Genomic DNA, 25,448 nt, shown 5'->3' with positions numbered 1-25,448 from the left:
TAATGTTCAATTAACATTATATTTGCACCACTCTAAATGATATGGCCAGAAGGATCATTCTGCACCTAATATTCCATAGAGGCGTACAGCATGGTTACCTGTATCTTCAGCCTATATTGCAGCATTTCTTTCCTGACAACAGAATTCATTATCAAGAGCAGAGTGTCACCTTCCACACAGTACATGTTCAACCAATGATTTAACCAGCATGACATATATCATGGCCTCATCAGTCACCAGAAGTGATCCCCATCTAACGAACACTTTATTCTGGTGCGACACCTAAGACAGCATTTTCTACCACAAGCAAAGCATCAGTTTAGTAGTTATCCTGTGGAACAATTGTGCTGCTGCGGGCTTTTTGCACAACTCCAGGCATAGTTAGACTCAACGTCACGGCACAATATAGTCTAACGGGCCGCACATGGTGAACCTACACCGTATGAAATGAATTTAGAGCAGCAATCTTGCTTTTTAATATTTGCATAGGTTGAGTTTGTTAGAAAGATAGGAGTTGACTACAGCAAAAATTTTTAATCACTAACACACTGTAAAGTTTACACACAGAATTCTTGTGTAAAGCACATTTAGTGGCAATAACCTTCAAAAGGTATCTTTGCGTTTCCTAAACAAAGTCATTACAGCTAGTACCAGACACAATGTGAATGGCTCATCCGCTAGCTTCACTATCTCTATCGATAATACTTAGGTCTCTAACAGCTCTACCATTAACAACTGTAGAGTAGCATTATGTGAAAGACAATCCCCCCTTCCCCCTATACAAAATATTTTTTGCTGATAAGTGTATATAACTAGAGGATACTAACCATGGTCTATGGCTGCTTTGAGTGTTGCTTCAGGATGTGTCGATCCAAGGGGGTTCCGCACAAACCGTCGACGGCGCCTTAAGTCATCTTCCCAGTAGTCAAGGCGCCAGAACTCCCGGGGACGGCTACAACAAAACACAGGGAGCACACATGTTACACATTACAAAGCAGCATGGTAGCTGTGAATTTTCACAGAAAGCTTTCCTTGTTTGCTTAGCTCTTTCTTTAACTTTCACTATTAAAACTGTCAGCACTGAATAATTTAACTTATTAAATGCTTCTTCACTAAAGAGCTTCTTCATTAGATGCTGTTTAAAAAGATTCAGTTTCATTTTACGCAGTTTATTGTTACTAGACAAGCTATGCAAGAAAGAAGCAACTCCAAATGTCAGCGGACCTATGCAAAACAAGCCAATAAAGAATTGTAACTACATTTACAGTATCACTTACGTTACACAAAGCTATAAATCAGTCCAAAAACAAAATAAAGTCAGCAGCAGCTGGTTTTCAGGATGGTTGTTTCTTATTTTTTATTTTATTTTTAACATTTCATGCTTTGAATCAGAAAATACTTTTATTTGTACCACCTTTGGCTTACTTGGTGTGTAAATTTCAGACACTGGTTGATGATAATAAATTGCTTATCATTGCACCAAAATAATCACTAGTGATACTTGTGAAAAAGCATATTGAGCTGTAGTACTTCTGAATATAATGGTGACCTATCTACACAAGTTTGTGCTATGCAGATGAAGAGAGCAGGGTGAGAGACACAGGTCCAGTACAAAACTACCAGCTAGAAAGATTTCAATGGGCTGGAATGAAATACATATTCTTTTTTAATTAGTATATAAATGTACTAAAGACAAAACCCCGATATAGCGTCGATCTGCACTTATACGGACACACTCTTCACTAGTTTTAGTCCGTCTTACTAATAATTTCTCTTTAGGTATGTCCTTGAAAAGAACAATATCACTTTTCCATCTGAGGAATTCCTCTTCTTGGTAGGAAGGTGAAATGAACACTAAATACATCATTGTAAAATGAATTGCTGACAGTGTGATCAACTTGCCTGCACACTAGTGGCATGTGCTCCGATTTCAGGCTCATTTCAGCCCCAGCAGGGCATCTCACCCGGAGACTGCATTTATAAAACAGAATAGGGAATAGGCTATTATAAATATAGGATAGCATTACCTATATTAATCAAAGTCTGTCCCCTTTCATCATTTTTCTTCCTAATTTGTTCCTTTCCCTCACAAGGTCAGTAAATCATACCGAACACCATTTGCCCTTAAAGTGTTAACTTTAATGAAAATCTTGCTTGTGCCTATTTGGTGTGTTATAATAAAATATTACTCTGTTTAGATGTGCAGGAATTTAATTAAAATCATCTTCTAAAATATTCATAACCTTTAGCCTCTGGGGTAACAAAATCAGATATGCAACGCTTTCATTTAGTGCCTCTAAAGAGAGCACACGCTAGAGATTCTATTGTCTTTGTTATTTCCTAATAGCAACAGCGGGGAGCAATGTTTATTTCCAATCACAGGTGAATCTCTCTGCTGATATACCAGTCTGTGTGAGAAAACATCAGGACTTCTGTGGGGCTGGGGCTGGGAGACCAGTGCTGGGAGAGCGCCGGTCACATGACCGGATCCCCTTCTGTAAATATGATCCGTGGCCTCTGACAGAGCTCAGGGTTGCCCTATACTGCCATGCAATGGGCCATATGTACACTCTAAACCCATGCTGGTCATGATATACTATAGTGAGCTGTTATCGTGATAGATTGGAAATATACAGTACGGCGATCAGCCATAACATTAAAACCACCTGTCTAATATTGTGTAGGTCATCCATGTAACGCTTAAAAAGCTCTGACCTGTCGAGGCATGGACTCGACAAGACCTAAGGAGGTGTCCTGTGGTATTCGGCACTAATACCGTAGCTGCAAATCTTTTATGTCCTGTAAACTGCAAGGTGGGACCTCCATGGACTTGTTTTTCCAGCACATCCCACAGATGCTCCCTCAGATTGAGATCTGGGGATTTTGGAGGCTAAGTCAGCACCTTAAATTCTCTGTCCTATTACTCAAACCATTACTGAACAAGTTTTGTTAGTGCCATTATCCTGCTGATAGAGGCCACTGCCATCGGGGAATATAGTTTACATTAAGGGGTGTACTTGGTCTACAACTATGTTTAGGTAGGTGGTACGTGTCAAAGAAACAAACATAAATGCCAGGACTCAATGTTTTCCAGCAGAACATTGCCCAGAGTATCACACTGCCTCTGCCTGCATGCCTTCTTCCAATAGTGCATCCTGGTGCCATCTTATCACCAAATAAATGATGCACGAGTGTCCATCCATTCACATGATGTAAAAGAAAAAACACGATTCAACAGAACATGCAACCATCTTCCATTACTCTCTGGTCAGAGGGTCCCTAAAGAAGACTGACAGGAGTTAAAACGGACCATTATGTTTGATATATATATATATATATATATATATATATATATATACACACACATACATACACACACACTATAAGAGATAGATGGATAGATAGACAGACATGCAAGATCCCTAGAGCATGATGCACAAATTACTTATGGTCAATGTGAATAGCGACCACCACCACCACTGGTCTTGCCCATCATAAAATGTGGACAAACAGAAGCACAATCCTGTCTTGCACCACATAACTGAACCTAAAGGTGACAGGCAAACACAAGTTACCTGCATGTTTGCTGAATTTCACAATAAGAAACTTCTGGCTTAGGAGTGCTGTGAAAAAAAATGCTGATACTCTAGGGCAGAGGTTCTCAAACTCAGTCCTCGGGAGCCCACGCAGTGCATGTTTTGCAGGTAACCCAGCAGGTGCACAGGTGTATTAATTACTCACTGACACATTTTTAAAGGTCCACAGGTGGAGCTAATTATTTCACTTGCGATTCTGTGAGGAGACCTGCAAAACATGCACTGTGTGGGCCCCCGATGACCGAGTTTGAGAACCTCTGCTCTAGGGGGATTCAAAGCTTGTGAACCACAGGTTTATGTTATCACGAACTCAGGAACTTATAAAGTTAACATGCAAGTAAGAATTTGTTTCATCTGCTTATTGTGTAGTTTTTTTTTTATTTTTTGTTAACGTGAAAGCACACATTATCTTGTACATAGCTAAACAAACTAAGATGTAGTTTTCTTGTTGCTATAATGGAATGACAAAAGATGCCTTCAATACCAAGTATTGCTATGTCTGTATACTGTGTGTCTGCACAAACCCTGCAATTATAATTATTATGCTCTCTAGGTTTTTGTGGTTCTTAATTATTTCTGTGTAGCTTTGTACTCGCTGTAATTCTAAATCCTTTGTACGTATAATGTATCAAGAAACTGATGTCTCCAAAGCAACTTGAGCCCTGTGGAAGAAAAGTGCTATATAAATAAAATTATTATTGTTAATAAATATTTAGTCCCTGTTCATTTTAGGGCACTATTCTCAAGCACAACAATGTCAAAGTATGTGTATAGTAATAAACCATGAATATACCTTGTTCCCAACGGTGGCTGGACTATGACCCCATTTGGCACTAAGGATGACTCTCATCGTAACACTCAAGGTTGTAATAATGGAAATTGACATACATAAATAATTCACACCATAAAATGCCACAGATAAATCTGAGTAGACTATACACTAATCTATGTTGTCACAATGATAATTGCATACTGTATTCGGACAATGACAGATATAGAGCAAATCACCGGATCGAGTCCAAGTGTCAATGACACAGGTGTATGGCTTTCTCTCTGTGCTATTGTACCAGGTGCTGAATGTATGTGCTAGGGACAAACTAATTTTTTCCCCTGATTTGTTTATGAAATGAGAATAAGGATAGGATTTTATGACAGATAAGAACCACTTGGCCCATCTAGTCTACCCATGCACATACACACTAGGGTTCATTTTTGATGGGAGCCAATTAACCTACCAGTATATTTTTGTATAGTGGGAGTAAACCGGAGTATGAGGAGGAAACCCACGTAAGCACAGGAAGACTATACCAACTCCACACAGTGAATGACCCCTATAACTGTAAATCTTAACCATAACCATTGAGTCTCTTACGTTAATGGGGCATACCCAACCAATAGGTCTTAAATTGGGAGATGTTAAGGAGCATATATTGCTATACACAGATGGCATACCATGTTCATCTAAGATCCTAGTAACCCCCTAAAGGCTGTATTGAGTATTTCTAAACCTTTGGGAAATTTCCTTCTTTAACAGTGATATAGTTAAAATTCTAAATAATGGTTTTGTTTAAATATATGCTGACGTTTAGAAATGAGGATTTGTCTTTAAGGGAAACATCCGCAGATATTTTCTCAGTTTCGATTCCCACATACTTCTCAGCAAAATGTCTGTGTGTCCATTATTACAGTTATGCAAATGTTGCAATATACTCATTCCAAGGTAAGCACCTGCAATGTCATGGTTGGCGTACAAAGACATTTTAATACTTGCTAAATTCTTAGGAAAGACTAGAAACTATAATTATTTGCTTATTAATTAATTAGCCAATACTGCCCTGTGCTGTTAATACGAAATTTAGCTGAAAGTGTTTATGTGACATACATATCAAGAATGGAAATAATTTACACATGCTCAGAATGTGAGATGACGCCTACTTAAAAAAGCTTTATAAAGCCCAGTGGTCGTAATAAACGCCCGAGTACTGCTGTAACACCAACATTGTTTGTGTTTCATTACTCACCGGCTGTGAAAATTATCTCTTTGTTTTACAAATAGCCTGGCCGATTAACACTTAACGCTGGTGCAGTCTCCTACTTTTCCCTTACATGGGTACTAAAATGAACATATCTATGTATAGCTACACAGGTAATATCTTTCAGGATAATGCAACCACTTTTGTCAGGATGTTACACCCAAGAGCTGTTAATTGGGAGAATTTAAAACAGCTGATGATATCAATCTCCTTAAAATAAAGTTATTGCATTCATTTCTGTATATTTTCCAGAAGACTTTGGTCTTTTGACCAAATGTGTGCCAAAATCATAAATGCTAATGTCAGATGTTTGGGGCAAAGTGCTGACATATTATGCATTGCTGTATACTGAGGAAATCATGACGCACACCACAGGAAACGGGAGGTAAAAGATGTCCCTTTCCAAATAAGATAATAATCAGAAGTATGGAGGGCTGACACATAGGAAACAGGAACCTGAAGTTTCTTTAACTTACAGTGCCTTGCTAAAGTATTCACCCCCTTTGCATTTTTCATGCTTTGTTGCATCACAACCTGGAATTAAAATGGATTGTTTGAAGGTCTGCATCAGTTCATTCACAGAACATGCCTATAACTTAAGATTTTTTTTTTTTTTATTGTGAAGCAAACAACAAATAGGACATAATAACAGAAAACTTCAGCATGCATAACTATTCACCCCCCTAAAGTCAGTACTTTGTAGGGCCACCTTTTGCAGCAATTACAGCTGCAAGTCGCTTTGGATAAGTCTCTATAAGCTTGCCACTAGGATTTTTGCCCATTCCTCAAGGCAAAACTGCTCCAGCTCCTTCATGTTGGATGGTTTCCACTTGTGAACAGCAATCTTCAAGTCTGACCACAGATTCTTAATTGGATTGAGATCTGGGCTTTGACTAGGCAATTCCAACACATTTAAAATAAGATTTTACTCACCGGTAAATCTATTTCTCGTAGTCCGTAGTGGATGCTGGGAACTCCGTAAGGACCATGGGGAATAGCGGCTCCGCAGGAGACTGGGCACAACTAAAGAAAGCTTTAGGACTACCTGGTGTGCACTGGCTCCTCCCACTATGACCCTCCTCCAGACCTCAGTTAGGATACTGTGCCCGGAAGAGCTGACACAATAAGGAAGGATTTTGAATCCCGGGTAAGACTCATACCAGCCACACCAATCACACCGTATAACTCGTGATATTATACCCAGTTAACAGTATGAAATATAACTGAGCCTCAGTAACAGATGGCTCATAACAATAACCCTTTAGTTAGGCAATAACTATATACAAGTATTGCAGACAATTCGCACTTGGGACGGGCGCCCAGCATCCACTACGGACTACGAGAAATAGATTTACCGGTGAGTAAAATCTTATTTTCTCCGACGTCCTAGTGGATGCTGGGAACTCCGTAAGGACCATGGGGATTATACCAAAGCTCCCAAACGGGCGGGAGAGTGCGGATGACTCTGCAGCACCGAATGAGCAAACTCAAGGTCCTCCTCAGCCAGGGTATCAAACTTTTGCAAAAATGTTTGAACCCGACCAAGTAACAGCTCGGCAAAGTTGTAAAGCCGAGACCCCTCGGGCAGCCGCCCAAGAAGAGCCCACTTTCCTCGTGGAATGGGCTTTTACAGATTTAGGGTGCGGCAGTCCAGCCGCAGAATGTGCAAGTTGAATCGTGCTATAGATCCAGCGAGCAATAGTCTGCTTAGAAGCAGGAGCACCCAGCTTGTTGGGTGCATACAGGATAAATAGCGAGTCAGTTTTCCTGACTCCAGCCGTCCTGGAAACATATACTTTTCAGGGCCCTGACTACGTCCAGTAACTTGGAATCCTCCAAGTCCTAAGTAGCCGCAGGCACCACAATAGGTTGGTTCACATGAAAAACTGATACCACCTTAGGAAGGAATTGGGAACGAGTACTCAATTCCGCCTTATCCATATAAAATACAGATAAGGGCTTTTGTATGACAAAACCGCCAATTTTGATACACGCCTGGCCGACGCCACGGCCCACAGCATGACCACTTTCCACGTGAGGTATTTTAGCTCTACGGATTTAAGTGGCTCAACCCAATGCGACTTCAGGAAATCCAACATCACGTTGAGATCCCACGGTGCCACTAGAGGCACAAACGGGGCTGAATATGCAGCACTCCCTTAACAAAAGTCTGAACTTCAGGCAGTGAAGCCAGTTCTTTTTGGAAGAAAATGTACAGAGCCGAAATCTGGACCTTAATGGAACCCAATTTTAGGCCCGTAGTCACTCCTGACTGTAGGAATTGCAGAAATCGACCCAGTTGAAATTCCTCCGTTGGGGCTTTCCTGGCCGCACACCAAGCAACATATTTTTGCCATATGCAGTGTTTTTCGATCACATCTTTCCTAGCCTCAATCAGCGTAGGAATGACTTCCTCCGGAATGCCTCTTTTCCTTTAGGATCCGGTGTTCAACCGCCATGCCGTCAAACACAGCCGTGGTAAGTCTTGGAACAGGCAGGGCCCCTGCTGTAGCAGGTCCTGTCTGAATGGCAGAGGCCATGGGTCCTCTGAGATCATTTTTTTTTTTTTTTTTAAAGTTCTGGGTACCAAGCTCTTCTTGGCCAATCCGGAACCACGAGTATAGTTCTCACTCCTCTCCGTCTTAGTATTATCAGTACCTTGGGTATGAGAGGCAAAGGAAGGAACACATACACCGACTGGTACACCCACGGTGTTACCAGAGCGTCCACAGCTATCGCCTGAGGGTCCCTTGACCTGGCGCAATATTTTTTTAGCTTTTTGTTGAGGCGGGACGCCATCATGTCCACCTGTGGCCTTTCCCAATGGTGTACAATCATTTTGAAGACTTCTGGATGAAGTCCCCACTCTCCCGGGTGGAGGTCGTGCCTGCTGAGAACGTCTGCTTCCCAGTTGTCCACTCCGGGAATGAACACTGCTGACAGTACTAACCCATGATTTTCCGCCCATCGGAAAATCCTTGTGGCTTCTGCCATCATCATCCTGCTTCTTGTGCCGCCCTGCTGGTTTACATGGGCGACCGCCGTGATGTTGTCTGACTGGATCAGCACCGGCTGGTGTTGAAGCAGGGGTCTAGCCTGACTTAGGGCATTGTGAATGGCCCTTAGTCCCAGAATATTTATGTGTAGGGAAGTCTCCTGACTTGACCATAGTCCTTGGAAGTTTCTTCCCTGTGTGACTGCCCCCCCAGCCTCGAAGGCTGGCATCCGTGGTCACCAGGACCCAGTCCTGTATGCCGAATCTGCGGCCCTCTAGAAGATGAGCACTCTGCAGCCACCACAACAGCGACACCCTGGCCCTTGGGGACAGGGTTATCAGCCGATGCATCTGAAGATGCGACCCGGACCACTTGTCCAACAGATCCCACTGGAAGGTCCTTGCATGGAACCTGCCGAATGGAATTTCTTCGTAAGAAGCTACCATCTTTCCCAGGACTCGCGTGCATTGATGCACCGACACCTGTATTTGTATTAGGAGGTCTCTGACTAGAGATGACAACTCCTTGGCCTTCTCCTCCGAGAGAAAACCTTTTTCCTGTTCTGTGTCCAGAACCATACCCAGAACAGTAGACGCGTCGTAGGAACCAGCTGCGACTTTGGACTATTCAGAATCCAGCCGTGCTGTTGTAGCACTTCCCGAGATAGTGCTACTCCGACGAACAACTGCTCCCTGGACCTCGCCTTTATAAGGAGATCGTCCAAGTACGGGATAATTAGAACTCCCTTTTTTTGTAGAAGTATCATCATTTCGGCCATTACCTTGGTAAATACCCTCGGTGCCGGGGACAGACCAACGGCAACGTCTGGAATTGGTAATGACAGTCCTGTACCACTTGAGGTACTCCTGGTGAGGAGGGTAAATGGGGACATGCAGGTAAGCATCCTTGATGTCCAGTGATACCATGTAATCCCCTTCGTCCAGGTTTGCAATAACCGCCCCGAGCGATTCCATTTTGAACTTGAACCTTCGTTATAAGTGTTCAAGGATTTCAATTTTAGAATGGGTCTCACCGAACCGTCTGGTTTCGGTACCACCAACATTGTGGAATTTTATTAACCCCGTCCTTGTTGAAGGAGGGGAAATTTGATTATCACCTGCTGGAAGTACAGCTTGTGAATTGCCGCCAGTACTACCTCTCCTCGAGGGCAGCAGGCAAGGCTGATTTGAGGTAACGGCGAGGGGGAGTCGCCTCGAACTCCAGCTTGTATCCCTGTGATACTACTTGCAGAACCCAGGGATCCACCTGTGAGCGAGCCCACTGGTCGCTGAAGTTCCCGAGACGCGCCCCCACCGCACCTGGCTCCACCTGTGGAGCCCCAGCGTCATGCGGTGGACTCAGAGGAAGCGGGGGAAGATTTTTGATCCTGGGAACTGGCTGTCTGGTGCAGCTTTTTCCCTCTTCCCTTGTCTCTGTGCAGAAAGGAAGCGCCTTTGACCCGCTTGCTTTTCTGAAGCCGAAAGGACTGTACCTTATAATACGGTGCTTTCTTAGGCTGTGAGGAAACTTGAGGTAAAATTTTTCCTTCTCAGCTGTTGCTGTGGATATGAGGTCCCAGAGACCATCCCCAAACAATTCCTCACCCTTATAAGGCAGAATCTTCATGTGCCTTCTAAAGTCAGCATCGCCTGTCCACTGCCGGGTCCCTAATACCCTCCTGGCAGAATCGACATTACATTAATTCTGGATGCCAGCCGGCAAATATCCCTCTGTGCATCCCTCATATATATATATAAGACGACGTCTTTAATATGCTCTATGGTTAGCAAATAGTATCCCTGTCCTAACAGGGTAATAGACCACGCTGCAGCAGCACTATCCATGCTGAGGCAATTGCAGGTCTCAGTATAGTACCTGAGTGTGTATATACAGACTTCAGGATATCCTCCTGCTTTTTATCAGCAGGCTCCTTCAAAGTGGCCGTATTCTAAGACGGCAGTGTCACCTTTTTTGACAAACGTGTGAGCGCCTTATCCACCCTAGGGGATCTCTCCCAACGTGACCTATCCTCTGGCAGGAAAGGGTACGCCATCAGTATCTTTTTAGAAATTACTAGTTTCTTATCGGGGGAACCCACGCTTCTTCACACACTTCATTCACTCATCTGATGGGGGAACAAAACACTGTCTGCTTTTTCTCCCCAAACATAAAAACCCCTTTTTTTGTGGTACTTGGGTTAATGTCAGAAATGTGTAACACATTTTTCATTGCCGAGATCATGCAACGGATGTTCCTAGTGGATTGTGTCTATGTCTCAACCTCGTCGACACTGGAGTCAGACTCCGTGTCGACATCTGTGTCAGCCATCTGAGGTAGCGGGCGTTTTTGAGCCACTGATGGCCTTTGAGACGCCTGGGCAGGCGTGGGTTGAGAAGCCGGCTGTCCCACAGCTGTTACGTCATCCAGCCTTTTATGTAAGGAGTTGACACTGTCGGTTAATACCTTACACCTATCCATCCACTCTGGTGTCGGCCCCACAGGGGGCGACATCACATTTATCGGCCACTGCTCCGCCTCCACATAAGCCTCCTCATCAACCATGTCGACACAGCCGTACCGACACACCGCACACACACAGGGAATGCTCTGACTGAGAACAGGACCCCACAAAGTCCTTTGGGGAGACAGAGAGAGAGTATGCCAGCACACACCAGAGCGCTATATAATGTAGGGATTCACACTACCCACAGTGATTTTTTCCCTTATAGCTGCTATAATACACAGATTTGCGCCTAAATTTAGTGCCCCCCCTCTCTTTTTAACCCTTTGAGCCTGAAAACTACAGGGGAGAGCCTGGGGAGCTGTCTTCCAGCTGCACTGTGAAGAGAAAATGGCGCCAGTGTGCTGAGGGAGATAGCCCCGCCCCTTTTTCGGCTGACTTTTCTCCCGCTTTTTTATGGATCCTGGCAGGGGTATTTTACACATATATAGCCTCTAGGACTATAATAAGAATTTACTTACCGATAATTCTATTTCTCGTAGTCCGTAGTGGATGCTGGGGACTCCGTCAGGACCATGGTGAATAGCGGCTCCGCAGGAGACAGGGCACAAAAGTAAAAGCTTTAGGATCAGGTGGTGTGCACTGGCTCCTCCCCCTATGACCCTCCTCCAAGCCTCAGTTAGGATACTGTGCCCGGACGAGCGTACACAATAAGGAAGGATTTTGAATCCCGGGTAAGACTCATACCAGCCACACCAATCACACTGTACAACCTGTGATCTGAACCCAGTTAACAGCATGATAACAGCGGAGCCTCTGAAAAGATGGCTCACAACAATAATAACCCGATTTTTGTAACAATAACTATGTACAAGTATTGCAGACAATCCGCACTTGGGATGGCCGCCCAGCATCCACTACGGACTACGAGAAATAGAATTATCGGTAAGTAAATTCTTATTTTCTCTGACGTCCTAAGTGGATGCTGGGGACTCAGTCAGGACCATGGGGATTATACCAAAGCTCCCAAACGGGCGGGAGAGTGCGGATGACTCTGCAGCACCGAGTGAGAGAACTCCAGGTCCTCCTCAGCCAGGGTGTGCCCCTGACCAAGTAGCAGCTCGGCAAAGTTGTAAAGCCGAGACCCCTCGGGTAGCCGCCCAAGATGAGCCCACCTTCCTTGTGGAATGGGCATTTACATATTTTGGCTGTGGCAGGCCTGCCACAGAATGTGCAAGCTGAATTGTACTACACATCCAACTAGCAATCGTCTGCTTAGAAGCAAGAGCACCCAGTTTGTTGGGTGCATACAGGATAACAGCAAGTCAGTTTTCCTGACTCCAGCCGTCCTGGAAACCTATATTTTCAGGGCCCTGACAACATCTAGCAACTTGGAGTCCTCCAAGTCCCTAGTAGCCGCAGGTACCACAATAAGCTGGTTCAGGTGAAACGCTGACACCACCTTAGGGAGAAACTGGGGACGAGTCCGCAGCTCTGCCCTGTCCGAATGGACAATCAGATATGGGCTTTTGTGAGACAAAGCCGCCAATTCTGACACTCGCCTGGCCGAGGCCAGGGCCAACATCATGGTCACTTTCCATGTGAGATATTTCAAATCCACAGATTTGAGCGGTTTAAACCAATGTGATTTGAGGAATCCCAGAACTACGTTGAGATCCCACAGTGCCACTGGAGGCACAAAAGGGGGTTGTATATGCAGTACTCCCTTGACAAACTTCTGGACTTCAGGAACTGAAGCCAATTCTTTCTGGAAGAAAATCGACAGGGCCGAAATTTGAACCTTAATGGACCCCAATTTGAGGCCCATAGACACTCCTGTTTGCAGGAAATGCAGGAATCGACCGAGTTGAAATTTCTTCATGGGGCCTTCCTGGCCTCACACCACGCAACATATTTTCGCCACATGTGGTGATAATGTTGTGCGGTCACCTCCTTCCTGGCTTTGACCAGGGTAGGAATGACCTCTTCCGGAATGCCTTTTTCCCTTAGGATCCGGCGTTCAACCGCCATGCCGTCAAACGCAGCCGCGGTAAGTCTTGGAACAGACATGGTACTTGCTGAAGCAAGTCCCTTCTTAGCGGCAGAGGCCATGAGTCATCTGTGAGCATCTCTTGAAGTTCCGGGTACCAAGTCCTTCTTGGCCAATCCGGAGCCACGAGTATAGTTCTTACTCCTCTACGTCTTATAATTCTCAGTACCTTAGGTATGAGAAGCAGAGGAGGGAACACATACACCGACTGGTACACCCACGGTGTTACCAGAACGTCCACAGCTATTGCCTGAGGGTCTCTTGACCTGGCGCAATACCTGTCCAGTTTTTTGTTCAGGCGGGACGCCATCATGTCCACCTTTGGTCTTTCCCAACGGTTCACAATCATGTGGAAGACTTCCCGATGAAGTCCCCACTCTCCCGGGTGGAGGTCGTGCTGAGGAAGTCTGCTTCCCAGTTGTCCACTCCCGGAATGAACACTGCTGACAGTGCTATCACATGATTTTCCGCCCAGCGAAGAATTCTTGCAGTTTCTGCCATTGCCCTCCTGCTTCTTGTGCCGCCCTGTCTGTTTACGTGGGCGACTGCCGTGATGTTGTCCCACTGGATCAATACCGGCTGACCTTGAAGCAGAGGTCTTGCTAAGCTTAGAGCATTGTAAATTGCTCTTAGCTCCAGTATATTTATGTGGAGAGAAGTCTCCAGACTTGATCACACTCCCTGGAAATTTTTTCCTTGTGTGACTGCTCCCCAGCCTTTCAGGCTGGCATCCGTGGTCACCAGGACCCAGTCCTGAATGCCGAATCTGTGGCCCTTTAGTAGATGAGCACTCTGCAGCCACCACAGAAGAGACACCCTTGTCCTTGGAGACAGGGTTATCCGCTGATGCATCTGAAGATGCGATCCGGACCATTTTTCCAGCAGATCCCACTGAAAAGTTCTTGCGTGAAATCTGCCGAATGGAATCGCTTCGTAAGAAGCCACCATTTTTCCCAGGACCCTTGTGCAATGATGCACTGACACTTTTCCTGGTTTTAGGAGGTTCCTGACTAGCTCGGATAACTCCCTGGCTTTCTCCTCCGGGAGAAACACCTTTTTCTGGACTGTGTCCAGAATCATCCCTAGGAACAGCAGACGTGTCGTCGGAGACAGCTGCGATTTTGGAATATTTAGAATCCACCCGTGCTGTCGTAGAACTACTTGAGATAGTGCTACTCCGACCTCCAACTGTTCTCTGGACCTTGCCCTTATCAGGAGATCGTCCAAGTAAGGGATAATTAAGACGCCTTTTCTTTGAAGAAGAATCATCATTTCGGCCATTACCTTGGTAAAGACCCGGGGTGCCGTGGACAATCCAAACGGCAGCGTCTGAAACTGATAGTGACAGTTTTGTACCACGAACCTGAGGTACCCTTGGTGAGAAGGGCAAATTGGGACATGGAGGTAAGCATCCTTGATGTCCAGGGACACCATATAGTCCCCTTCTTCCTGGTTCGCTATCACTGCTCCGAGTGACTCCATCTTGATTTGAACCTTTGTATGTAAATGTTCAAATATTTCAGATTTAGAATAGGTCTCACCGAGCCGTCTGGCTTCAGTACCACAATATAGTGTGGAATAATACCCCTTTCCTTGTTGTAGGAGGGGTACTTTGATTATCACCTGCTGGGAATACAGCTTGTGAATTGTTTCCAATACTGCCTCCCTGTCGGAGGGAGACGTTGGTAAAGCAGACTTCAGGAACCTGCGAGGGGGAGACGTCTCGAATTTCCAATCTGTACCCCTGGGATACTACTTGTAGGATCCAGGGGTCCACTTGCGAGTGAGCCCACTGCGCGCTGAACTCTTGAGACGACCCCCCACCGCACCTGAGTCCGCTTGTACGGCCCCAGCGTCATGCTGAGGACTTGGCAAAAGCGGTGGAGGGCTTCTGTTCCTGGGAATGGGCTGCCTGCTGCAGTCTTCTTCCCTTTCCTCTATCCCTGGGCAGATATGACTGGCCTTTTGCCTGCTTGCCCTTATGGGGACGAAAGGACTGAGACTGAAAAGACAGTGTCTTTTTCTGCTGAGATGTGACTTGGGGTAAAAAAAAAAAAAAAAGGTGGATTTTTCAGCTGTTGCCGTGGCCACCAGGTCCGATGGACCGACCCCAAATAACTCCTCCCCTTTATACGGCAATACTTCCATGTGCCGTTTGGAATCTGCATCACCTGACCACTGTCGTGTCCATAAACATCTTCTGGCAGATATGGACATCGCACTTACTCTTGATGCCAGAGTGCAAATATCCCTCTGTGCATCTCGCATATATATAGAAATGCATCCTTTAAATGCTCTATAGTCAATAAAATACTGTCCCTGTCAAGGGTATCAATATTTTCAGTCAGGGAATCCGACCAAGCCACCCCAGCGCTGCACATCCAGGCTGAGGCGATCGCTGGTCGCAGTATAACACCAGTATGTGTGTATATACTTTTTAGGATATTTTCCAGCCTCCTATCAGCTGGCTCCTTGAGGGCGGCCGTATCTGGAGACGGTAACGCCACTTGTTTTGATAAGCGTGTGAGCGCCTTATCCACCCTAAGGGGTGTTTCCCAACGCGCCCTAACTTCTGGCGGGAAAGGGTATAACGCCAATAATTTTCTATCGGGGGAAACCCACGCATCATCACACACTTCATTTAATTTATCTGATTCAGGAAAAACTACAGGTAGTTTTTTCACACCCCACATAATACCCTCTTTTGTGGTACTTGTAGTATCAGAAATATGTAACACCTCCTTCATTGCCCTTAACATGTAACGTGTGGCCCAAATGGAAAATACGTTTGTTTCTTCACCGTCGACACTGGAGTCAGTGTCCGTGTCGACCGACTGAGGTAAATGGGCGTTTTAAAGCCCCTGACGGTGTTTGAGACGCCTGGACAGGTACTAATTGGTTTGCCGGCCGTCTCATGTCGTCAACCGACCTTGCAGCGTGTTGACATTATCACGTAATTCCCTAAATAAGCCATCCATTCCGGTGTCGACTCCCTAGAGAGTGACATCACCATTACAGGCAATTGCTCCGCCTCCTCACCAACATCGTCCTCATACATGTCGACACACACGTACCGACACACAGCACACACACAGGGAATGCTCTGATAGAGGACAGGACCCCACTAGCCCTTTGGGGAGACAGAGGGAGAGTTTGCCAGCACACACCAAAACGCTATATTATACAGGGACAACCTTATATAAGTGTTTTCCCTTATAGCATCTTAATATATAATAATATCGCCAAATAAGTTTCTGTAGTGCAGTGCAGGGGAGAGCCTGGGAGCCTTCCTAGCAGCGGAGCTGTGTAGGAAAATGGCGCTGTGTGCTGAGGAGAATAGGCCCCGCCCCCTTTTCGGCTGGCTTCTTCTCCCGTTTTTCTGACAACCTGGCAGGGGTTAAATACATCCATATAGCCCCAGGGGCTATATGTGATGTATTTTTAGCCAGCATAGGTACTTTCATTGCTGCCCAGGGCGCCCCCCCAAGCGCCCTGCACCCTCAGTGACCGTTGGTGTGAAGTGTGCTGAGAGCAATGGCGCACAGCTGCAGTGCTGTGCGCTACCTCATGAAGACTGAGAAGTCTTCAGCCGCCGATTTCTGGACCTCTTCTCTCTTCAGCATCTGCAAGGGGGTCGGCGGCGCGGCTCCGGTGACCCATCCAGGCTGTACCTGTGATCGTCCCTCTGGAGCTAGTGTCCAGTAGCCTAAGAAGCCAATCCATCCTGCACGCAGGTGAGTTCACTTCTTCTCCCCTAAGTCCCTCGTTGCAGTGAGCCTGTTGCCAGCAGGACTCACTGAAAATAAAAAACCTAACAAAACTTTTACTCTAAGCAGCTCTTTAGGAGAGCCACCTAGATTGCACCCTTCTCGGCCGGGCACAAAAACCTAACTGAGGCTTGGAGGAGGGTCATAGGGGGAGGAGCCAGTGCACACCACCTGATCCTAAAGCTTTTACTTTTGTGCCCTGTCTCCTGCGGAGCCGCTATTCCCCATGGTCCTGACGGAGTCCCCAGCATCCACTTAGGACGTCAGAGAAATATTGTGCTTATTTTGCCAGACAAGGTGTTAATATTGCTGCTCAGGGCGCCCCCCCCAGCGCCCTGCACCCATCAGTGACCGGAGTGTGAGGTGTGCATGAGGAGCAATGGCGCACAGCTGCAGTGCTGTGCGCTACCTTGTTGAAGACCGAAGTCTTCTGCCGCCGATTTTCAGGACCATCTTCATGCTTCTGGCTCTGTAAGGGGGACGGCGGCGCGGCTCCGGGACCGAACGATCGAGGTCGGGTTCTGTGTTCGATCCCTCTGGAGCTAATGGTGTCCAGTAGCCTAAGAAGCCCAAATTAGCTCCAATCAGGTAGGTTCGCTTCTTCTCCCCTTAGTCCCTCATAGCAGTGAGTCTGTTGCCAGCAGATCTCACTGAAAATAAAAAACCTAAAATATACTTTCTTTTCTAGGAGCTCAGCAGAGCCCCTAGTGTGCATCCAGCTCAGCCGGGCACAAGATTCTAACTGAGGTCTGGAGGAGGGTCATAGTGGGAGGAGCCAGTGCACACCAGGTAGTCCTAAAGCTTTCTTTAGTTGTGCCCAGTCTCCTGCGGAGCCGCTATTCCCCATGGTCCTTACGGAGTTCCCAGCATCCACTAGGACGTCAGAGAAATGTTGCTCCTTAAACCACTCGAGTGTTGATTTAGCAGTATGCTCTGGGTCATTGTTCTTCTGGAAGGTGAACCTCCGTCCCAGTCTCAAATCACAGGCAGACTGAAACAGGTTTTGCTCAAGAATATCCCTGTATTTAGCACCATCTATCTTTCCCTCGACTCATAACAGTTTCCAAGTTACTGCTGCTGAATAACATCCCCACATGGGATGGTGTTCTTGGGGTGATGGGATGTGTTGGGTTTGCGCGAGATATAGAGTTATCCTTGGTGGCCGAAAAGTTCAATTTTGGTCTCATCTGACCAGAGCACCTTCCTCCATACATTTGGGGAGTCGTCCACATGCCTTTTGGCAAACTCAAAATGTGCCTTCTTATTTTTAACACTAAGTAATGGCTTTTTTCTCACCACTCTTCCATAAAACCCAGCTCTATGGCGTGTACGGCTTATTGTGGTCACATGCGCAGATATACCAGTCTCTGCTGTGGAACTCTGCAGCTCCTTCAGGGTTACCTTTGGTCTCTGTGCTGCCTCTCTGATTAATGCCCTCCTTGCCCGGTCTGAGTTTTGGTGGCCGGCCCTCTCTTGGCAGGTTTGTTGTGGTACCATGTTCTTTCCATTTGAAGATGATGGATTTGATGGTGCTCCGGGGGATCACCAAAGATTTGGATTTTTATTTTTATGACCCAACCCTGACTTGTAATTCTCAACAACTTTGTCCCTAACTTGTTTGGAGAGTTCCTTGGTCTTCATGTTGTGATGCCTCTTGCTTAGTGGTGTTGCAGCCTCTGGGGCCTTTCAGAAAATGTGTGTTTATACTGACAGATCATGTGACAATTAGATTGCACACAGGTGGACTTCATTTCACTAATTATGTGACTTCTGAAGGTAATTGGTTGCACCAGAACTTTTGAGGGGCTTCATAGCAAAGGGGGTGAATACATATGCACATGCCAATTTTCAAATTATAATTTATAAAAATTATTTTTTTGTATACATTTTTCTCACTTCACTAACTTAGATTATTTTGCGCAGATCCATCACATAAAATTCAGATTAAAAAATAAATAAATTACAGGTTGTAATGTAACAAAATAGGTAAAAAGCCAAGGAGGGTGAATACTTTAGCAATGCACTGTATTTAAACATCCTTTGATGTTGACTCAGGGCACATTTATCCCAGTTACAGTACATGTTTTCTCTGGACATACCTTACACCAGATAGGCAATTTCATGTGAGCACCTAGATTCAAAAAGATTTGTGATGGAGGATAGAACAATTTTTTAAATGTTCTAACTTTAGCCAATGATACAGTAATTTTGGTGTCAACTGGAATCCTGAGTCCCAGAATGTGTGCAATCTTATTACTGGTTAAAGTAATTCAGCAGATTCTATTCGAACCCGGTTTTGTTTTTCTGTTTTATAAGATAAGATCTTTCCAATTAAATAATATTTACTTTTAAGTAGTACACCATATTGGTCTGGACTAGGGGGGTGATTCAGAGCTGATGGCAGATGTGCTAGAAATAGCACATCTACAATCACAATCTCTGACATGCAGGGGGACGCCCAGCACAGGGCTAGTACGCCCCGCATGTAAAGCCCAACCCCCCCTCCTCCCGCAAAGGTGCGAAAGCATCGCATGGCAGCGATGCTTTCACACCCGGTTAGTAACTCTCTGTCTACGCAGCCTAGCTGCGGAGACCAGGCGGCTACCCACCATGTTTTGGGTCGCGGAGGCCCAACCCAGCAACGGTCCGGACACGCCTGCGTACCACGCCCTTCTAACGCTGCTGATATGCCTCCCAACACTGCCGACACAGCCGCGACCTCCTCTGCCTGTCAATCAGGCAGAGGCGACCGCATCTCACTGTGTGTCTAAATCCTAAACTTAACTACAACATTAACTCTGACGAGAAAGGAGCAGATAGGCTGCCTGAACCACAATAAATTTGGTATTGTTTTGTCATGGCAGTTTGCCTTCTCCCACACTTGCTTTCACCATCACATTTTTTGTCATTACAATTTTTTGAAAAGTTTATGTTAAAATGCAGTTATAAAAGTACCATCCAATGAAGAAACTCATGAAGGAAGAAAGATTTAAAAACTTAAATTATAACGTAAACAAAATTAAAATCAGAAGGAAGTTGAGACTTAAAAGCAAATTGATCTTAATCCTAAAAACAGGATTACAGCTGTGAAGATTCAATATAAAAGACACATTATTAATGTAAACCAGATTCAGTGCCAGACAAGTACAATAATCTGAAATGTTTCAGAACACAGTGAACAATCTATTGTGGGGCACAAAGTAACCTATATGCAGTGCCAGTGCAAGGTTTCTCGGCAGCCTGGGCAAAACTTCCTACTGCCGCTCCCCCTCTACCCGCCCCCCAGGTGAAAGGCTGTTGCATGGCAGCTGATCTATTCTCCCGCACCCCCCCCCCCCCCAATCCCGTGTGCATGCTGCTGGTGGGTTCCCCACCCCCAATCTGTTGCAGGGCTGCTCTCTTCCCACCACCTTCCCTGACTTTGTGGGTGCCTGCTGCTCTCTCCCCCCTCCCTTCCCCACGCACACACACACACTGTTAAATGTTTAAATGGCTGGGGTTCTATACCCCCCTAGGTGTGCCACCTCATTCCATTAATCCTGGATACCTATGAATAATACAAGTTCTGTGGCTGATTAAATTCAAGCCTGCATTCCACCTGGTTTTAATCAGCCTCAAAACCTGTGTAAATCAGAGGTCTCCAGGATTAAAGGGATGATCTGGCAATCCTAATACCCCCCCCCCCGTCTGTGTGCATGCTGTTGCTCATGCCCCCAGTCCGTATGCATGGCTACGGCTCATCTCTCCATCCACACCCACCCTGCTGCTCTCATCCACTTCTCTTATCAAATGCAAACAGTGCACACTGCAGCCACCTTACCTGTGGGCTAAATGCAGAGATGGGACTGAGTAGCTTGGGAAGGAGCCTGGAATGAAGAGCAGCGGCGCACATCACCCCTGGCCAGGACACCAGCAGCTATCAAAGTTACGGCCTGGGCCAGGTGGAGCCGGAGCTGGTTACTGCAATATGGGATCACTTGGCGGCCGCGGTTATTGTAAGATAGGGTACTGTGAGGGTTGCTTCGGCTTTTACCGGTGTGACAACAAGGTGTCCGCCACCTTTTCCAGGCATCCTAAGCAGGCCCTCCCCCCTCAGGTCCTGTTGCCCCTAGACAACTGCCTAAAGCTGCCTAGTGGAAGAGCCGGCCCTGCCTATATGCACAAGCCAGAAGACAAAGACTGTTGTTCTTGTCGGTACTTTTAAACTATCCCATCGTATAAGGCAAAGAACACAACAGGTCATTATAATCCAGAACTCATGATTTTAGATGTACAATCTGATGAAGTAGGCTGCGACCTGCGTACAGTCATGTACTTGTAAACATGGAACCTTCTGAATGCTTTATATGAAGTATAATATGCTCTTTAATTGGAGAAATAGATGAATATTTACCCAGCCATAGCACCATGGAAAATATGTATTGTTACTACAAAAGACAGACCTTTCCTATCCTTAAAAAAGATACAATCCTTCCCTGTTTACCCCAGCACTGCTACTGTTTCTGAGCTCAGTCACGTAGCCTCCTTGATGTTGTTGTAACCCAGAATTTGAAACACAGCTGAGGTAGTCCTGATTTTTGCCCAGGGCACCCAGCCTTCCATATGCATTACTGCGTCACAGCCAGATGCCACTCTACCGGTATTGGGGTCTGAAGATGCTACCTAGATCTCTCACCTACCATGGTAGCAGCAGTGGTCGCATAAATCCTAGAGCCTGTACATGAGCTAAATGGATGCTTCATTACGTTTTAGAATAGGTGGTTTTGTTTGTGTGTATTCAAACAGCCTATGACTATAAGACCTGGCTATAACAATAGCAATATACCTCTTTTGTAAATGTAGGGGCACATTCTACATTTTTACAGTAAAGACTGCAATATTGCCTCTCGCTATACAGGTACAGCATCCTGCTCTGGATAAGAATATGAATTGCTTTGACCACAAAGGTACTTCTGAGCATGTCGTTGCTCAGTGTCAGCAATGGCAGTGTCAAAGTTTTCTTTGTTTAAAACTAAGTTTAGCCTAAAGGAGAAGTTTTAGGCACCTATAACCTAGCACTGTATGTGTATTTGCTATACCTCTAAGAAATAAATGTACATATTTGTAAAATTATATAAATAAATCAATCAAGAATAAAAAATAAAAAGCAAAGGATAAAAGCAGGACCAGTAAAAGCACCACAGAACAATTACAATAAAAAGTAAGGCCGTTCATGAAGCTGGATTAATAACGGAAATGTTCCCATTAGTGATTCTGGAGAAAAAGCAGGCACAGCTGGCTGTGTGTGTGTTTCTATGATAGCCTGAATAGACTGCATGGGTACTTCATCATTCTGTTTTTTACATTTATCTGTTAAAATTATTATCAAATATCAGGCAGACTGCAGTTGGGAATCGCACACTGCTCTAGGGTCTACAGGGAATGGTTCAATGAGGGTCTATTCATCAGAATGGCAATCGGTACAAGTAATTAGTTCCCAAGACTAGGATCTCCTGCAAGGCTTATTTCAGCTGGAGACACAAACATATGACAATGAAAAGCTAATGAAACCTGCTAAAATGTGTTAACCTTCACCGCCATCAATCCTTTCGATTCTCCTGCTTGCAATGTTATGCAAAGATGGTAAATTATTCATCTCTTTGGCTGGTATCACAAGACACTCTAATCTAATGCTCAAAAAAGGGTTAATGAATAAATTATTGTACATTATTCAAATTCTCCTTGCCCAGTAAGAAGGTACACACTAGATACGGCACTAGATGGGAAAAAAGTAGGGCTGAAATAAGAGGCAAGAAAATAACTTCAGCCCAATGTACCTTGCGTAGGAGTGGTCTAGACATAGTGATTGATGTCTAACCTTCAAATATTAACGATGGGTTCCAGCTTTTTCCAACTTGGTGGCAGGCTGGCACTGCTGCCTGATAGAATCAAACCAGAAGCATTGGTGCTAACAAAACTTCTGAGTTTGTATGATCTGTACATTGTGTTGATTTACACTAAGCACTCCAGATTTCACTCACAGTTACACTAGTTGTTTATTTTGGCTTCAGTGGTTTTGTACCTGTGGAAAGAAGACCGTATGATCAGCTGCACTGGGCATGGACTTGTGCCGGAAATTACACTGCATCAAAATGTTAGTGCCACATAATGTAGGATTCCTGATCTCTCTGTCGCAAACTGCCATGGTCCAACTTGTATTTACAATGGTATTCTGTTAGTTTGTGTGATAAAGAAATGACGACACTACCCCGTGTGCAGATACACTACACTTTGTTTCACCCTGACTCCAAGATATTTTGCCGAATATACTCAGCAAACTGATGTGTGCTTTATTGTGATGGGCAGCAAGACTGGAGGAAGAAAAACATAGGGAATATTCTTTAAAAAATACTTTTGCCAATTTATATCCTGCTAGTAGATCTAATACCTAAAGTAACTATTATATTTAAACTGTTTATCCAGTTTTTTTCTCTCAATATCTTTTTTCTGGAAATAGGAGACGGAAACAAAAACAAAAAGATAACATGCACAGGATCAAAAAAAAAAAAAATACTCAAATGAAGCACTGGTTAACAATATGTATTTATTACTAATTATTTATATAGTGCACACATATTCCGCAGCGCTTTACAGAGAATATTTGGCCATACACATCAGTCACAATACAGAAAATACTGGATAATGGAGCACAGGTAAAGCAGACATCCAGTAAGGGTAGCAACTAAGCACCATAATAAAAAACAAGGGTACCGTATACAGCATCATCCAAAGTGCAACAATATCCGCTGGCTATTAAATATTATGCTGTATTGATTTATGCAGAAACTCTCAAACTTACAAAAGAAAAACTATAGAAATAAAAGTATAGGAAAACTAAATATATAAAAGACACTAGTAGGTTATGCATAACAGCTCAATAAAACACCATACCAAATACAGTATATCATCAGACACGGGTGTAGTAGGGTATGCCGGCGACCAGCATACCGGCGCCGGAATCCCAACCGCCAGCATACCGCCAGCTGGGCAAGCGCAAATGAGCCCCTTGCGGGCATGGTGGCACGCTACGTGTGCCACACTATCTATTCTCCCTCCAGGGGGGTCGTGGACCCCCAAGAGGGAGAAAAGATGTCTGTATGCCGGCAGTCGGGATTCCGGCACAGGTATGCTAGTAGTCGGGAGCCCGGCCGCCGGCAAACAGAAGATCACCCTCAGACACGATTCTGGGTATCTGTAAATGCACCATAGTACAGCAAGGTGACAACTTAAAGTAGATACTGCAGATAAAAATTTAAATAGTTTAAAAGAAAACAGGTGTATGATGGAAGAGACCTCGCTGGAGAGCTGAACAACTAGGTTGAAGGGGGTCTGAAACCGGGATAGTTCAAGGAGGCAGGAAAATAGATTCATTATGAAGAATAGCTGAGGGACGATGAAAAATATAGGGTTGTGTGTAGGGGACTCAGAAGGAGGGAGGATGGTAAGAACAGAAGAAGTTGTGAAAGGGTAGTGGGCTTCTGTAAGAATAAAATCTTTTAAATCTGTAAAATTTTAAACAGAGAAACTGTAAAGGTGCATACTCACAGGGGCAGGGGGGTGAAGACTTTCCACAGTAGGAGACTGTGGAAAGTGCCTCACTCGGCTATACAAACACCCCGACAGATGGCGGCGGCTGGCGATGATGCGGGAGTGCATATCACTAAGGCAACCTCTGGAGTTATGAAGCTTATCTAGATCACTGGAACTTTCCACATTAATCAAGCATTTTTACCAATAAAATTTTGTGGAACCTAAAGTTTCTGCATAATATTTTGGTTTGTTGCTATTTACTAATAGCATAATGCAGGACATTTCACAGAAGACTACCCTCTTCATTTATAATTGCCATCAACTGTATTGACACACCTTTTTTTTAGCAATTAACTAAAATAACACATGTGACAGCAATCATAAGTTAGAGGGAAGTCCAGGAACAGAGCATTTTGTCGTCGACCCCTGGAATGGGTCATGTTGGTAAGTAAGTATTTAGCACTGCAGATTGTAGTCCCCATTATTATAAATGGGGTATACAATCTGACCCATACACCTTTCAGAGTTTAGCCATGTTAGTTTACACCATCCACAGCCTCCATCCAGCACTGGCTCTGGAAACAGACATTGGCCAATATTTACTAAAAAATCGAGTTTCTCCGATTTGTGTTTTTTTTTTTTTTTTCAAAGTCCCAATCCTCGAATTCACTAAGCACAAATCTCGGCAGTGTCTGGTCTGTTCGTAATGGATTTAACGGCAAAGTTCTGAAATACGAATGAATAGACCATCGGTCAAACACGGCTGTTATTTCATACAATACGGGTATTCACTATTCATTCGTATTTGGGTGTTGACCGAAAGTAACCTAACCGCTGACCGCAAAGTTCTCACCATTGGATACAATGGAGCGCATAGGCGCTACATTGTATCTCTGCCGAGTGCAGCCTCACAGACACTACAGGAGCACACAGCCAATCAGGAGAGTGCCATGACGTGGCGCTCCCTGATTGGCTG

General features: G+C 44.9%; 1 protein-coding gene across 2 annotated transcripts in view; it reads right to left on the bottom strand.

Annotated features, from left to right (window-relative positions):
* LRBA (LPS responsive beige-like anchor protein) overlaps nt 1–25,448 on the bottom strand; it is a 1,108,277-nt gene that overhangs the window by 438,412 nt on the left and 644,417 nt on the right. For both annotated transcript variants that reach the window (XM_063920568.1, XM_063920569.1), the window contains exon 37: nt 828–952. In XM_063920568.1, the coding sequence (XP_063776638.1) occupies nt 828–952 (125 nt within the window). The remainder of the gene's footprint in view (nt 1–827; nt 953–25,448) is intronic.

Source organism: Pseudophryne corroboree, chromosome 1 (assembly GCF_028390025.1).
Source record: "Pseudophryne corroboree isolate aPseCor3 chromosome 1, aPseCor3.hap2, whole genome shotgun sequence".
In the NCBI taxonomy this organism is placed as follows: Eukaryota; Metazoa; Chordata; class Amphibia; order Anura; family Myobatrachidae; genus Pseudophryne; species Pseudophryne corroboree.
This window is presented reverse-complemented; position numbering and strand designations above follow the sequence as displayed.